Source organism: Ciconia boyciana, chromosome 1, assembly GCF_034638445.1.
Source record: "Ciconia boyciana chromosome 1, ASM3463844v1, whole genome shotgun sequence".
Taxonomy (NCBI): domain Eukaryota; kingdom Metazoa; phylum Chordata; class Aves; order Ciconiiformes; family Ciconiidae; genus Ciconia; species Ciconia boyciana.
The window spans coordinates 125,028,532-125,044,267 of NC_132934.1; the positions used below are offsets into that span (position 1 = coordinate 125,028,532).

General features: G+C 42.9%; 1 protein-coding gene and 1 long non-coding RNA gene across 3 annotated transcripts in view; one reads left to right on the forward strand and one right to left on the reverse strand.

The window, feature by feature from the left end:
- Nucleotides 1-839: 839 nt before the first annotated feature.
- LOC140644894 (uncharacterized) lies at nt 840-7,971 on the reverse strand. The gene is made up of 5 exons (XR_012039860.1): nt 7,572-7,971; nt 7,320-7,421; nt 4,870-4,943; nt 4,132-4,246; nt 840-1,573 (listed from the first exon to the last, which is right to left on the reverse strand). It is a non-coding gene; the product is annotated as an uncharacterized lncRNA (long non-coding RNA).
- A 1,169-nt stretch (nt 7,972-9,140) lies between these two features.
- Nucleotides 9,141-15,736, forward strand: part of MED14 (mediator complex subunit 14) — a 38,254-nt gene continuing 31,658 nt past the window's right edge. Inside the window, exons 1-2 of one of the 2 annotated variants that reach the window (XM_072848129.1) lie at nt 9,141-9,593; nt 11,496-11,522. In XM_072848129.1, coding sequence (XP_072704230.1) covers nt 9,412-9,593; nt 11,496-11,522 — 209 coding nt within the window. In that variant the 5' untranslated portion in view covers nt 9,141-9,411. The remainder of the gene's footprint in view (nt 9,594-11,495; nt 11,523-15,736) is intronic. The other variant, XM_072848122.1, reaches the window with a different exon arrangement.

Consider the following 15,736-nt stretch of genomic DNA (forward strand, 5'->3'; position numbering starts at 1 on the left):
AAGGTGCAGAATAATCATGTTTTAAGTACACATGTTCACTGATTTCCCAGTAGCTTTCCCATGTACTCAAATCCATTCCTAGAAATGTTAGTCTTCTTTTTATCTACATTCTAGCAAGCCGAAGGAAGAGGAATTGGTTTTGGTTTGCATTCCTTGTTTTCCTCCAGAAAATGGTCAGTGGGGCATTACTGTCTCTTGTTCTAAATTCTTACCTCTTGCTGTACTGGTATTTTATGTACTGTGCCTTTGACTAGTGTTCTATGAGACGCTAAAGAGAGAAAGAGGAGGTTTTGTGTATGTCTCTGTAAGTAAGCACATTATGCATTTAGAAAAAAAATCATCAAAAAGACCTCTCTGTAAGTTTCTCTCTGCTCCAGAGCAGCCTTAACACAAACTACCTGGTAAGTCTAGTTCATATGCTTGTTCCAAAGGCCTGTTCTGGAGAGCCCTGATTAGATAATACGTAACAGAGAGAAACCATGGTTTAGAGGACTTTGTTTTAATTTGCAGCTCATTAGAGGCAGCCCAAAGCTAACTTAAGCCTCCTGGCTAGGAGATACTGGATCAAGATAAAACCAGATGCAGACAAAATAGGACTGTTTACACTTGATACAGCCATACCCTGAGTTCCCAGGTGATCAAAAAATAATAAGCCACCGAAGGAAGAGGCGCTGTCTTCAAAAGCCTCAAACCCCATCCATTCAAATTGCTGTGACCCAGTACTTGCAGGGGTACTTGCACTACAAAACTGGTCAAGGGAGGTAGCCCTCTGGCAAAGAGCCCTAAATCTATGAAGGTGACTTTACTCTCCTACAGTTTCAGATTGCAAGAGGTTCAACTAGACCAAACTCTCATCATGTTGCAGAGGATCAGACAGGGGCAAGCGGTGAAGGCCAGCTTTTACCAGTTCCACCTAGATTGCGACAAAAGGCACTATTTAGCCAAATTAAGAAGGCCACATTAGGGGGAGGAGACGGAAGAGCGCACATGTTTAATTCCATTTCTAAATTAATTTAGTTAAATCAGTATAACTTTTGTGTGTGAGCAAGGCTTATTGTCAGAAAGCAAATTCTAAATCAGAATGAGAAATAGAGCGATGTCATCCATTACAAAGGAGAGATGGGCTGAAAGTACTGCTGAATTGCATGATGGCTTCTAAAAATACCAGAATGCAAGGATTAAGTGCAAGTGAGTTAATAAGGTGCCATACTGCATTCTGAAGGCTGCTTAAAATTAGCTGTGAATGTGCTTTTGCTTGTCCTAAATACATTGCAGAAAGACACCATTTATTTTTTTTGCATCTCCTTCAGTCTTTCTTTGAGCTGTCACACTCTGAAAAGTCTGTCTCTGTAGGCACTAGAGGGAGAGGCATAGCTTTGCTATTGCTCTTCTTTCGAATCATGCTCTCAAGCCTGAAGGAACCAATTTTAATAAGTGACGTACAGAGGTGAAGCTCAGTCATTTCCCCATGTGATTTATTCAGTGTGCGCTACAGCACCATTGTATGGTGCTGTATTTTCTGTTGAGAAGGCATTTTCACAAGAAGTGCTCATTTTCAGGATCAGATAATTTCCTAAAAAACAAACAAACAAAAGACAGAAGGAGCTACAGCTTTCCCGGCTAAACCTCAATTTAAAATAATGTTGCTAGGATTTACTGAGATTCTACTGTGCCTTCTGCATTCTAGAGCTGTGCAGAAAGGTAACAATTTTTAGCATTTGCAGACTCGGACAGCACTGCAACAAGCCACAGGCTGTTAATTACCTTTGCAACCAGCGGGGCCGGGAACCTTCTTCTTCTAAGCTAAAATGTAAGTTGCACAAATTGTGGACTATATGCAGATCTCAGGATGTGGTCTGTGCCCCACAAAAATCTCTAACAACTGCTCAGCCAGGTGCTGCCTGACCCCACACAAAGCACTGCATATCCCTCTGGCACAACAGGCAGTATCTAGTTAGGTATAAGAAGTTTGTGTTTCCAGGAGAACTAGGATCCTTGCACAGAGGTGATTCCACACTCAACCTACATTGTCTGATCTTTCAAAACTGGCACTGGCCGGAATGGCTGCCCATGTGCATGCCCCTATGGCATCTGAGAGCAATCTGCTCCTCTTCTCCATAAGCAAAATATCCTATAATCCACCAGAGGACCGGTATTCCCGCATTGCTACCGTGGTAACATTCTGCCTTTTCACTGTACTTTTCTTTCAATTTTAATGGACAGTGAGGAGTCGCTGGAGTTCACTAACAGTCAACCAAGTTTGCAGTCACACAACTAAACATGTAATCAGCTCTTCAGTCCCCAGAGCCAAACCCGTTCTAACATCCCCTTCTGCCAAAGCCAACATCTCGGAGTTTTGTGACATAGGTGGAGTTTAGATAAGTTTCTCCTAACTGCTACAAAAAGTGCTGGTTTATCATTTCTGAAAATAATTAGCTCTTTCTAGAAGCTGTGCAAGAAGTAAACTTCTTGGATAGCATCTTAGCCCAGAAACTCAGACAACTCCCTTCACATCCGAAGGCTGGGTGGAAAATGGCAGCTCAGGCATAATTCTGTGTGTCCTTACTTCTGAGAGCGAGGGTCAGCATTTAAACATTATCTGACCACAGCTGCAGATCTACAAAGCATTTGCAATTAAGCACGTCCTGATACCCACTCTTGTCTTTAGAAGAGCGTGAGAGTTTGCACTGTCTGAATGTATTAGCCAGCGGCAGTTAAATACAATCGAGCCGTCTACTTCTAAGTTTAGGACAGAATACTTCACAGCTGCAGTCCTTCTCCCACTGGGTATGACTAATCAGATCTACTTCCCTGATATTCTCTCCATCTCTTTAGGTGTTTGTACAGATAAATCCTTTCGGCCAAAAGTACTTTCATGTTGAAATAAGCGCTCACTTTGTATTTTTCCTGCATACATGTATTTTTTCAAATTCTGTGAGTAACACTCAGGGAGTCTTAGACAGGGAGAAATCACAGGTTATGGATGATATTGTCAAGTTGTTCCAGTCAATGATTGAACAGTGCAATTCATCACCTCACTGCCATGCGCTAGATCAGGGGTTCTTTCTCCTTTGTTAGCTTTTCAAAGATGTGGGGTCCAGAAAGGATGTTACTGTTTTGCTCCTATTTCAGAATTACTTGTGAACAAAGCATTTTTTTACCCACAGAAAAAATGCAGCTTGTATGGTTGAAATAGTAAATTGAGTTGTAATTAACTTAATCACAATAATAATGAAAATACACTCTTGAGGAGAGCAAGGCCTTTAGCTAGCTTTAGTTCCAGTCTGACAGAGACAAACCAATTTAAAATTTACAGTGGATATCAACATTATTAGTAAAGAAGCCCAAAAAGAAGCTCAGACTAACACGGCTATGTTCAGCATTCAAAAAATAATCCATTTTGCATTATTGTAAGAAAGGGGACTTTTGTAAATTCAAATAAAATGAAAGATTCTATTTTATGACTTGGAGAATGTTTCTTTTCTTAAGTTATTCACAACGTATAATTAGAACTGTAGTGTACTTTACTACACACTGCACAAGAGATTCTCTGTCTCACAGTGGCACACTGTCTTACAAACCATGAGTGACTGACAGAGAACTCTCGATCTGTTACTGTATGTTTTCTACCATTCCAAGAAATAGTTCCCCAACTTAATCCTATGAACAAAGTAGATCAAAAAAGAGATGTAACTTATCATTTTAAAACTTACAGGTTGGGGTTTTTTTAATTGGTTCCCTTGGTAGCCCTTTTAATGAACAGAGAAAAGCAGAGCACTTGTGCAGTAACCAGCTACAAACCCCCTTCCTCTAACACACACACATACACTTTTGCAAAGAATGCTCTTCTGTAGGTACAATAGCCCTGCACAACTCACAAACCAGCAATTTGAGTCATGAAGTACTGAATTGTCAACAAATAATGTAATCACTAATAAAGATATAGGCCATAAAATCATTTGTGATTAAAAGGTCATTGTTATTTTTCAACTGGACTTTTACCATAACATCACAGAAAAAGTCTTATGTTCATGCAAGTGCTACAATGGAAAAGTCTAAATATTTTGTGGCTATTGGTATGTCTCTGATGTATAGTGATGCATGATAACTCATTAGAATTTAAATACATACCTTAATTTTTATTGAATACAAAGTTGAAGCTTTGTAAGTTCATAATATGCAGCATTGTAGTAATGATACTATGTGTGGGAGCTCTCCCACACCATATCTGATTCTCTGATGTCTTCTGAAAAGGATGAAAGATATCAAACTCTTACTACCCATAATTTATATAGGCATTTGGATATAACATTGCTAAATGTCACAACACTTTATGAATCAAGTGATTAACAAGAAATCTTTGCGCTATATTTGTGTGCTATTATTTTTTATTATTAAAAGAATGCTTAAATGTCAAGTCCAGGAGGTGCCTGTGTGATTAAACAGTTCTCTGATAAAAAAACTGACAGAGAAATGGAATGACCAAGCTCTAAAACACAAACACAGGACAGCTAGGAGGCTGTCTCGTAGAGTGCGATATGGTCTACCTCCCTCCCACTGAACATTTGTCCCACAGCTCTGAAGAACAGTAAATGTTTAACTTATCTGGAAATAGAAAGTCATCTGCTGTCCTTCCCGTTAGCTCTGTAACACTGTTAGCTCCACAGCTAAATATCAACAGGTTTTGATCGACCAACAAAACCCTATCTGAAGTTAGGCTTCTAGGCTCCCCATTATGGTAAGGAAGAGGAGCCAATTTAAAATATTTGGCCACATGCTTGGATAAATATTCATGTACAGAGGGGTGCAATCACTACTGTAGCTATTTCACAAGTGGGGAAGCTGAGGCATGGAGAAGAAATGGCTTACCTGGACTCACAAAGTGTATTAATAACCATGTTGGAGGGAGAAGCTGATGTTCTGATTCCTCAGCACCATCTGCACTGGAAAGATTTAACAGTACCCCTGGGCTGGGAATGCCCAAGCCTTTCCTGAGCACAAACATCCTTTAAGCCAGACTAAGCAGTGCATTACAAGAGCAGTACAGTCCTAACGTAGTAGACTACCATGCTGCTCGTGCAACCTGACAGACATCTATCGCACAGCGGAGGACATGATGCACACAGCAGGAGCTGGCCAGGCTGACGTCTGGAGACAGGTTGCAATGCTGGGCAGCCCCCTGCGAGGGCATCAACCCGATTCTCCTGTGTGCCTACCAGATCCTCCTGCCAGGCACTTCCCCGGTTCCCCTGCGGCTCTAAGACCTTGCCCATGCTCCATGAAAAGGTGAGCCAGGTAGAGTCAGTCATCAAGCTAAATATACAGGCCAGCCGTGCCCCGCACATCAAGTCACTCAGCTGGACAGGGGTCCCAATGCCACGCTGCATGTGTGCGTGAGGCATTACCTGTCTGCAAGAAAGCCTGAGGCGAGAGCCAACTGCATGCATGAGACTTACCACGCCTGTTCTCTTCCCATTACTACTAGAAAATTTGCCATCAACTTTAAATGGCAGAAGATTGAAAACTGCTGAATTAAGAGAATTAACACAAATGAAAATACAGTAGAAATCTGTATTTAAGTAGCCTGAAAAACCCACTACAAACACAGCCATCCTTCTCAGCTCCACAAATGGGCACTGCCTACCTCTTAGCAAAGAGCCAACAGGGAAGCACGACAGTAATTTCAAGATTTTTAAAATGTCACTGCTTTTAAAAAGTGCTCAGCAGCAGATTCAGAAGTTTTGATAAAATATCATAATCCCAGTAACTAGACAGTATAGAAACAGGTCACCTATAGTCAATCAACTATGAACAGAAAAATAAACCACACCTATCAAATAAAATCAGATTATATTTTATGCTGAATTATCCTTTCACCCTTGCAAACTGCAAAATTCTGTAACTCACAATGAATCTCCCAGGGCATATAATTTAGTGACACACACTACTGTACGAAAGAATACAATATCGGTTACGTTTCAGCGTTATTCACTACTTCTGCTTGACTATTCTCCTGAAATGCACCATTGTATTGTACCTGGCATCTGCTTTGTTATTTGGAGAATTGCATTTAGAGAGTGCTATTTACCTTGAAATATTAATTTAAGAAATTTCGTTATCTACGTGCAACAAATTTGCCCATATAATGACTGCAGGCCTGACCTGCAGTCCACAATCAGATATACCATTTTTCATTCATACACTTAAATGTTAAGAAATTGAGGATCTGTAAGACTGCAAGAACCAACAGCCCCAATCACAACTGAAGCTTCATCGTCCTTTTTTATAGCTTGAAAAATCCAACTTTGTTTGTCACCCTTAGGGAGAATGATACATTATGCAGGGGTTATCTATAGTCTACCTAACAACTGTACAATTCATCAGGTCCACGTGGAAGCACCGTGCAGGGAGCCCTCTCTCCCCCAGAAGTCCTGTTACTCTTTCCAGCAACCCCACTGCCCCAGCTTTCTCCTTCCCATAGTTTTGCCTCTGCCACCCCAACAGACTTCTGAAACCTATTTCCAGTTCCTATAAGCTGGGGTTTTGAATTCAGACACAATGCTCACCCTTCTTAGAAGCACTTGTATCAAACAGTGGTAGCACTGCCACCTCAGAAAGGCAACAAGAAGCAGCAAACATATATATTTCTTTTTACAGTCACCTGATTTTTGAACTCCTAATACTCATCTTCAGCTTACTGCTAAAACAACTAATCTTGCCAAGTCTCCCAACAGCATGATTGTTGAGTGCACACAAGTGTAAGCCTTGAGCTTCTGAAATTTCTCTGCGGCTGCTCCTCCTTTGTTTGAAAACAGGAGCAAGAGCTTCTTTCCTATGCAGCCATGTGAGAGGCGAGCTCAGCATGATGCCTGCCGCAGCTCTGATTAACCTCTCCTCTCCAAGACAAGTGGATATCCCCCGCTCCCCAGCCAAGGCTGAAAAATTCACCAAGACCAGAGCTTCTCCAAGCAAGAACAGCTCTAACGGGCAAAGTCCAATTGCACCACAATTTCCCACCTGCCTTTTCATCAACAAAGTCTAAGCCTGTGCTGCTGAAATAAATTGGAATTTTATTATGGACTAAATTAGAAGAGATGGGAAGAAGGGAAAAGAACAATTAAAAAGCCTGTATTTCTAACTTGTAGTTCTTATAGATAGCCTAATCGCATTCCAGTGCATGTAAGTTGGTATTTTCTTCAACAGTGCAACCAGCTGGCCATAAAATGGGCACACTGCATTTATTCATGCATATAAAGGAAAAAAATGATTGTCATACATTTGGAAAAATGCATCTTTGCAGTGGGGAGGCAACAACTTACAATACACTGAGCGAATAACTTGTTTGTAGCGAAATATGATCCAGACATCTATCCTTCATAGATGAATTTTTATAAACAGCACAAAGTAGGTATTTCTTTCACCTGTATTGAAAAAAACTTCCATTAACCTAAAGAAAAGAATATAAATGCAAAACGTAGGTCTAAACACATTTCAGTGATTTTAGGAGTAAAAAATTCCCAACCATCCATCAGCACCCACCCCCTGCTCTAAGGCCCACAGGTTCATCTCACCACCGCTGAAGCAGCCCACAAAACTGCGGGCTGGCACGGCTCACAGCTGTAGTGATCCAGCCCCTTCCCACCCGGATGGGTGAGGAGCAGCGCTCCACTACAGCTGGTGTCTCTTCGTCTCTTCGCTCCTTAGAGAGGAGGCATTGGCTGGCAGCCTGTACATCTTGCTCAATACACGGTTTTATGCTCCAAGGAGGCGATGGGAGAGCTTGCCTGCCAGCAAAGCTGCTCCTTGTCAGCTGGCAACCGGCTCGTAACCTGGAGCAAGAAACGTGCTCCCCGTAGGAATATAACCAACTATTCTTGTTGCTGGCATACATGCCTCCTTCTTTTTTTTTTTATATTAAATGTTGACTACACATTTCTCATGTTGAAAAAATTTCCTTTTCTTGCTTACTTTCACCTTGGAAAGAGATGAGTAAGAGAAGAGGTTTTTAAAAGTCTATATTTAATACAAAACAAGTAGGACTTTTTTTTTCTTTTTAGTGAACTTTCAGAAGTTTGGATATTTATTGCCGACAACGTGCCTATTTTGGGGATTTCTGTGTAAACATAAGGCAAGAATTTATGATTTAACACTCGAGTGAATCACAATACAAAACACTCAGGATTTATACTGTTCCCTTCCTTACACAGCCCACTTTGGTAACCAGTACACACAAAAAAATCCATGTTCAATTGTTTACAGACCTTCCTTCTCCCCCGCTCCCTTCAGAAGCGTCAGTTAATCTGGAAGATGGAAATATGCAAAAGTTCCCAGTTTTGTGTTTATCACCAGATCCCACCGACCACTCTGCTGCTCACTGCTCCTTTTCCGAGCTTCAACAGCAACTTTAACGGAGGATGTACAGCTAGCCACCTCCGGTCTCCATTACCCGGCATCGCTTTGCTCCCTTCACAAATGCTTCACATTTCCCAAGCCATTAGAAAGGGATTAGCGAACCCAGCGCCTAACACAGACCGTTGTTTCCTTGACAGCCTGAAGAACCGCATCGAGGCTCTTTGAGACGCTAAGTCTGTAATCTGGTTCTCCTTCACCCCGTATTTCACTAACGCGGGCAGATACAATGGGAGAGCCATCCTCGTTTTTCTCCCCATCCTCTTTTACAGATGTTTCAATCGCGGCGCTGCCGGGAAGCACTTCAGGGAAGGCAGCCGGCTCCAGCCCTTCTCCCGACAGCTCGTTCCCCAGCGCGGCGCCATTTCCCCTCCCGGCCGCGCCTCCCCTCCGCCGTGCCCCACGACGAGGCAGCCAGGCTCGGCCCCTCCAGCCTCGCCGCCACCAGACCGGCGGACGACGTGCAAAGCCGGCCTCCCAGGCACGGGCCACCTTCCCGCCCCGCCCAGGGCCTCAGGAGAGGTGTGCCGGGCCGGGCGACGCGCCAGCCCGCCGCCCGGCCCCGCGCGCTGGCCCTCAGGCGGCGGCGGCGACGCCCCGCCCCAACGGCTCCGCGGCGCGCGCGCACCCCCGCCGCCGCCGCCGCCGCCGCCGCCGCCTGCCGGCCCCGCCCACTCGAGCGCGGTGCCGGCCCCCCGAGTTAGGCTTTCCCGGAAAGGTTCTCTTTCCGGTCCGCCACAGCTGTTCGCTTCCGGTTCCGTGCCCCCAACATGGCGGCGGCCCCTGCGCCAAGCGGGCTCTGAGCGCTGCGGAGCCCCCTCGGTGCCGCCGCCGCCCGCCCCAGCGCCGGGGCCCGCGCCCGCCCCCGGCCTCCCCGCTCCCTCCGTGCGAGGCGAGTCGGGCCGGGTGCCGGTGCCGCCGGGAGCGCCGGCCGCCCCGGGCTGCCGAGCGGTTCCTGCTCGGGGTTGAGGCGCTGCTGCTGCTGCTGCCGCCGCCGCCGCCATGGCGCCGGTGCAGCTGGAGAGCAACCAGCTGGTGCCGGCCGGCGGGGGCCCCGCGTCAGCCCCGGCCCCGCCGGCTCCCGGGGCCGTGACAGCCGCCGCCAGCCCCGGCTACCGGCTCAGCACCCTCATCGACTTCCTCCTGCACCGGACCTACGCTGAGCTCACCGTGCTGGCCGACCTGTGAGTGCCCCAAATTCCCCCCGGCCCGTTCCCGCGCCTGTCCCTGCCCGGCTGCCAGTGCCGCCTCCCAGCATCCCGGGAGGACGAGGAGGCCTCGCCAGGGATCTGTCCCGGACTCCGGCCGGGGCTGGAGCGGGGGTGGTGGTGGCTCCTTCCCCTTCTCACACCCCGCGGAAATGTCCTGTTCGTGCAGGTTTGTCTGTGCATCGGAGTGTATTCAGGGGCCTAGCGAAAGCGGCTGAGTGATCTGTCACAAAGAGAGAAAATGATTGTGAGGAATGCAGAGCAGCTGAATGCAGATCGTCTGGTTAAATGCTTAAGTTTGCCCCCAAATTACTGCCAAAAACCCCAACTGTAGCGTTTGTACTGATAACAAAATACATGAAACTGAACCATGTGAAACTAAAATGTTTTCAGATGCTGCAGCTCCCTGAGTTACCTGTGAACTTTTAAAAATACCATTTGATTATTTTGGAGAAAGAAAATAAGTTATTTACATTTACTTTAGAATCTGCAGTGCTGATGTTGTTGTGTTTGAAGTGGCAAAACAAAGGAATGTTTTTGGGCCAAGGAAAACTTTAATGAAAGCATTTGGACTCTGTATAAACCTGTTTCCCTTTTAGTTTGTTTAACCTTAGAGGTTCTTGTGGGGAACCTGTATGTTTTAAGAAGTGACATACAGAACAAATGGGAAAAAGAAAGGTATAGTTCTTGTAAAATACCGTATCTGGTAAGTATGCAAACAGAGTTTTGCTTAACTTGGGGTTAAGAGTGTTCAAACTCTGGAAAGGATGAGGAGTTTTAGAATTTTAGTTTGCTTTGGAAGAACTTCCAAAATGTCAGTCAAGAAGTCTTCCCTGTATGTTTATGGTATGTGTAGACAGTAATTGATACTGTATGTGTTCTGGTAGGAGCATGTGCCTGTGATATCTTTTATTCTTGTTTTAAGGTGTAGAACAGGTCCTTTTGACTTAAGTACATCATTAAGGTACAAAATAAAATGGGTGGTGTGAACAACAGATGGGGAATGCTTTGGGCACTTTGATTCACCAAGTAGTTTATAAGCTATGTGATGTCCCCTCCAAAAGCAGAGTAAGCTAGATTTTTCCACTGTATTTCCCCATAAAATATGGATTTGGCTAGTAGAAAGCCCAGCTGGAAAGCATTCTCCTCCTTCCCTCCAACAAAATGATTTCACATTATTTTGCTAGCACCAGCCTAGTTCTAGAATAAAAAAAACCCAACTTTTTAAATGAGATGCCTGTGATACCTGTAGAACATTACAGAAATACAGTCCCCTCTCTGCAGTAGTATCTGTCACACAGGTCATTGATAAAGTTCTGGAGTATGGCATTTCTCCACTTTTAGGTTGATTAAAAAGGGAAGAGAAACTAATTTCAGGCAAGTCAGGAAACAGCCAATTTTAACATATGCTGCAGATGTTCTAGGATTTCTACTATGGATTAAGTAACTCTAGTCATGGATGCTTAGTGAGAATCATCAATTACAAAGTACGGGCAGTGATACTATGTGGCTCACTAGACTAGCAGAAGTCTTGGGATTTCACCACCCTTCATCAAGCTTTTAAATTAATTTGACCAGTTCCAGCTTACCTGGTACAGAGTAGTGGCAGGTGCCCTGTGGTGCTAAATACACCTGATTTTATTTATTTTTTTCCCCCTTAACTAGGCTGCTTTCTAGAGCTGTCAAGCTATTTCCTTTATCAAACATATAATTTCACTGTATTTAGGAAATATTTACAATCGTAGAAATTTTGAAATGCTCTTTATAGGTATGTAGAAGTTCTTGTACTTAGTTGAAGGTCACTAACAAAATTTCTAGTAGTCTGAAATGTAATAGAACAATATATAATACACTTTTTTTTTTTCCTTTTTAATTTAGATTACCAAGAAAGACTGATATGGAAAGGTGAGTTACAGTAAGACAGTCTGTAATGCATGTTAAAATACAGGACTTTGTTTAGGATGTTAAGATTAATATAGAACTGTTTAAATAAAATATTTTTCTCCTAAATTTAGGTTTTATGCAAGAAAATAAGCCCTGTCTGTCTTGCTGTCACTACATAGTTTCAAGATTTTTCTCAGCATCAATGGCAAGATTAGTTTTTGTTGGGTTTTGGTTTTGTTGTTGTTTGGGCTTTCTTTTTTGTTGCACTGTTCAGTAACATACTGTTGCTGTTATAATAGGTGAACTCTGTTAAGGGCATGTTTCTCTTCATGAATCTTGAAGCAATGAAGTGACAGTAAAGCTGATGTGAAAGGGAACTGGAGAACCTAAGTAGGTTGTAGTTAGTGTGATAAAGAAACTTTTTGTTCGGAAGAAGCAGTTCAACAATTAAAACAAGTCAAAAACCTCCTTTCTGCTTTTTTCCATGTTACCTGATCTTTCTTATCATGAGCACTGTTTTCTGCTTGTGTTTTATGTGGTTTTGAAGTGTGAAGATTATTAGAAAACAAATGTAAGAGACCAGAGCAGGCCTTCCCCCTCCCTCCCCCTACCTCCCCAAGATGAAAGAACTTGATTTACTTTTTTTTCTTTGAATAAATTTTATGGAAGTTGTCAGAAAATTATTTCCTTTGTTATTTGTGTTGACATGTAATTGACCTAGTTTTCTTTGGAGACATATATATAGCAGCTATAATCTTCCTAAGAATGTTAATAAAGAATTCTGTGTACCAGGATGATCATTAATTCAGTTATCTCAAATCTTCCAAAACTGTCATAACATGTTGTGGAATTAATCCCATTTTCAGGGAATCATAACCTGGGATAATTCCTTGTGCCCCTTTTCCTTATGCATAATATTTTACGAAGAGAAACAGTCTGGGTTTTGTTTGTTGGTTGTTTTGGTTTTTGTTTGTAATTATCACTCTATTTGCTGAGGAAATTACATTCAACTTAGGTCCAGAGCTCCCTCATACTCGTGGGGGGGGCTTCTCCCATCTAGATGTTTAGCATTTGTTGGTAAAGCTGGAATCTACTTTGTGGTACACACAGGTCTGGAGCAACATCTTAAATCCTAATGGATTACAGATAAAATAAGACAACCTTCAATGGTTACAAAGGATGTCCTGCAATTGAAACTGTCTTGAAATTAAATGTTCACATCCTTGTTAGCTTTGACTTGCAACTCTTCTTGATGAAGTGGCTTTCCAGCTCTTGGAGGAAAGCTGTAAGGAAGGTAGTCTAATTATCCAGATTATTCTGTTTTTCCTAACTTTGAGAGCTGTAATGGCAGCAGTAGTTGGGCTTCAAGTCTATTTCTTGAAGCTAGCCTGGTGACATGGCATACATACTTTGGTGAAGACGTGATGGTATTATCTTCTAATGAAGTTCACGTAAAATCTAAGTTGACTACTATAGTGCCTAGCTAAAAGATGCCGTGATAAGAAAAACTGATAGGAAATTACGCATCGCAGTATAATATGGCTTTTCTTTGTAAAGTGTCATTTATTCGTTACTAATGATAGGAATAAATCACTTTTGCGACAAGAAGTGGTTGGATTAAAAAAATATTAGTACTGTGGTGTAAAATTAATAGTGCTGAGTTCTGGGGGAAATCTAGGGGCTTGCTTCTTGATAATGAAGACCTTTTTTTGCTCAGTATTCTTTATCACTTCCTTTGTATCCTCCAATAAAGTGTAGTATATGGGAAACTTTTATCTAAATACAGTAATGGCTATATAAGATTTAACTGGAACTTGGATTATAATGATTTTGCAAGGCCCTGTCTTCTCTTCTGGGGAAATGGAAGGTAAAACCTTATGCCTGCATTCCAGAATGAACAGTTCCTGCTGAGAAGTATTTAAAAGAGAAGTATTGTTAAAATACTTCCAAGAACTACATAAACATACTGTTTTCCTAAAAACAAGCAGTTTTCCTAGTGGTTTTGCAGTAGTTAGTGAACAAGACTGTTACTTCTCAAACTTGCAGCAAGAGCTCAATCATCCACACAAGATTTAAAAAAAAGGCAGGCAGAACATGTTATTCATGACTTCAACAACAGTGCAATTACACATCTAATTTTTGTGAAACGTTGAGTTCCATTCTGTTCTAATGACAAAATGACTGTTATTTCACTCCTTTCATAGACACGGATAATAATTTTGGTTAGAATGGTACTTTGGAGATACCTAGTCCAACCCTCTGCTTGAAGTAAGAGACAGTTTCAAAGTCGGTTCAGATTGCTTAGCGTCATATCCAGTTGAGTTTTAAATATCTTCAAAGATAGAAGTCCTGCAATCTTTCTGGGTAACCTACTTCAGTCTTTGACTGCCTCTGTGTGTTTCTTTGTTTTCCTAATGTCTCACTAGTTTTTCACTGTTTTAGTTTGTGGCTGTTGTCCCTCAGCCTGTTGCACTTTTGAGAAGAGTCTGGTTCCATCTTCTCTATAACACCCCTTGAGGTATTTGAAGACGGCAGTAGGATCTCACCATAGCCTTCTCTTCTTAAGCATAAACAAACGCAGCTTCCTCAGCCCCTCCTTGTATGTCATGTGTTCCAGCCCCTAACCCACGTGTGTATGGCAGCATCTTTCTTGGGTAGGGAGTGTAAAACTGGGCATAGTGCTTCAGATGCTGTCTCACAAATGCTGACTCAAGGTGAATAATCCACTTCCTTGACCTAGGCTGCACTGGTGCTAATACAGTCTGTCATTGTTGCAAGGGCACATTGCTGATGCCTGTTCTCCTCTCCACCAGAACCCCCAGGTCTGCTTCTGCACAGCTGCTGCCCAGGTGCTGCTTAGTACCCAGCCTGTGCTGTTACATGAGATTGTTTGGTTCCAGATGCAGCACTTTGCACATGGTTTTGCTGAACTTCATGAGGTTCCTGTCAACCAGTTCCTCCAGCCAGCTGAGGTCTCTCTGTTTGCTCCCACCAGTTTGGCATCACCTGCAAACTTCCAAAGAGTGCATTCCTTCACGTCATGCAGGTTGTTGGTGGGGGTGTTAAATTGTATTGGTCCCAGTATTGATCCTTAAGGAACACCACTAGTAACCAGCATTAAAGAAATCCAACTGGTAGCCAGTCACAGCCTTTTATTCCTGTCAGTGCAGCCAGTTTTTCACCTACCTTGTAGTCCCCTTACCCATGCCATATCTCACCAGCTTGGCTACAAGGATACTATGGGAGATCTTGTCAAAAGCTGTGCAAAAGTCCATGTAAATGCGTTTCTGTTCTCCCCTTGATTACAAAGCTGTTCATCCTGTAGAAGGCAATGGTGTTGATCAGGGATGCTTTGCCCTTGGCAAAACTGTGCTGGCTGTTCCCAGGCTACTTTCATGTTCGTTATTTATCTGGACATAGCTTCTGGAAAGATTTGTTTTATGAATTTTTTTTCTTAACTGAGCTTAGGCCAACTGGCCTATAGGTCCCTAGATCCTTCTTGGCCTTCTTGAAGAAGGGCATGATGTTTGCCTTTTTCCAGTCATCAAGACCTTTGATCGCTGTGGCCTTTTGAAAATGATAGAGGAGCAACTTTACAGTGGCATAGGTCAGCTCCCTCAGCACCCTTGGATGCATCCTATCCACTCCAATGGACTTTTGTATGTCAAGCTTGCTTAAGTGCCCTTAACTTGATATTCTTCTACTGTAGCTAATGCTTCACTCTCCCAGACTTAGCCACTAGTCTGAAGGATCTGAACCCCTGAGATCAGAACTTAGCAGTAAAGACCAAGGTAAAGAATGCACTGAGTACCCTGGTTGTTAGAAAGCTTTTTAATGTGCTTTGCTTTGCTTTTATAGGCCTTGTGAATGTACTCTTTCCTTAAGTTTGATCTTCCTTGAATAAAATTTTTTGTGCAGCCCAGCATAAGGTCCTCTATTTATAATGAAGGACAAAGGAATGCAGCAAAATTAAAAGGCTTTGGGTTCTTAGTAGAGAAGTAGATGGATGTGAATTCCAACACAGTTGTCATTCATGGATGTCATTCAGGGATGATGGTGGCGTTTCTGGAAGCAGGATTCTGTCAAGTAGAAGTAACAAGTCTTCTGTAACTTCATACATGTGGTATTAATGGAACAGTTACTGGAATACTGTGTCTGGTTTTATCAATACTTTTCATTATTAAATTGGCTGTGCTTTTTTCTGGTTTTGGGGGGGTCTGGAGGGGTGTTGTCTA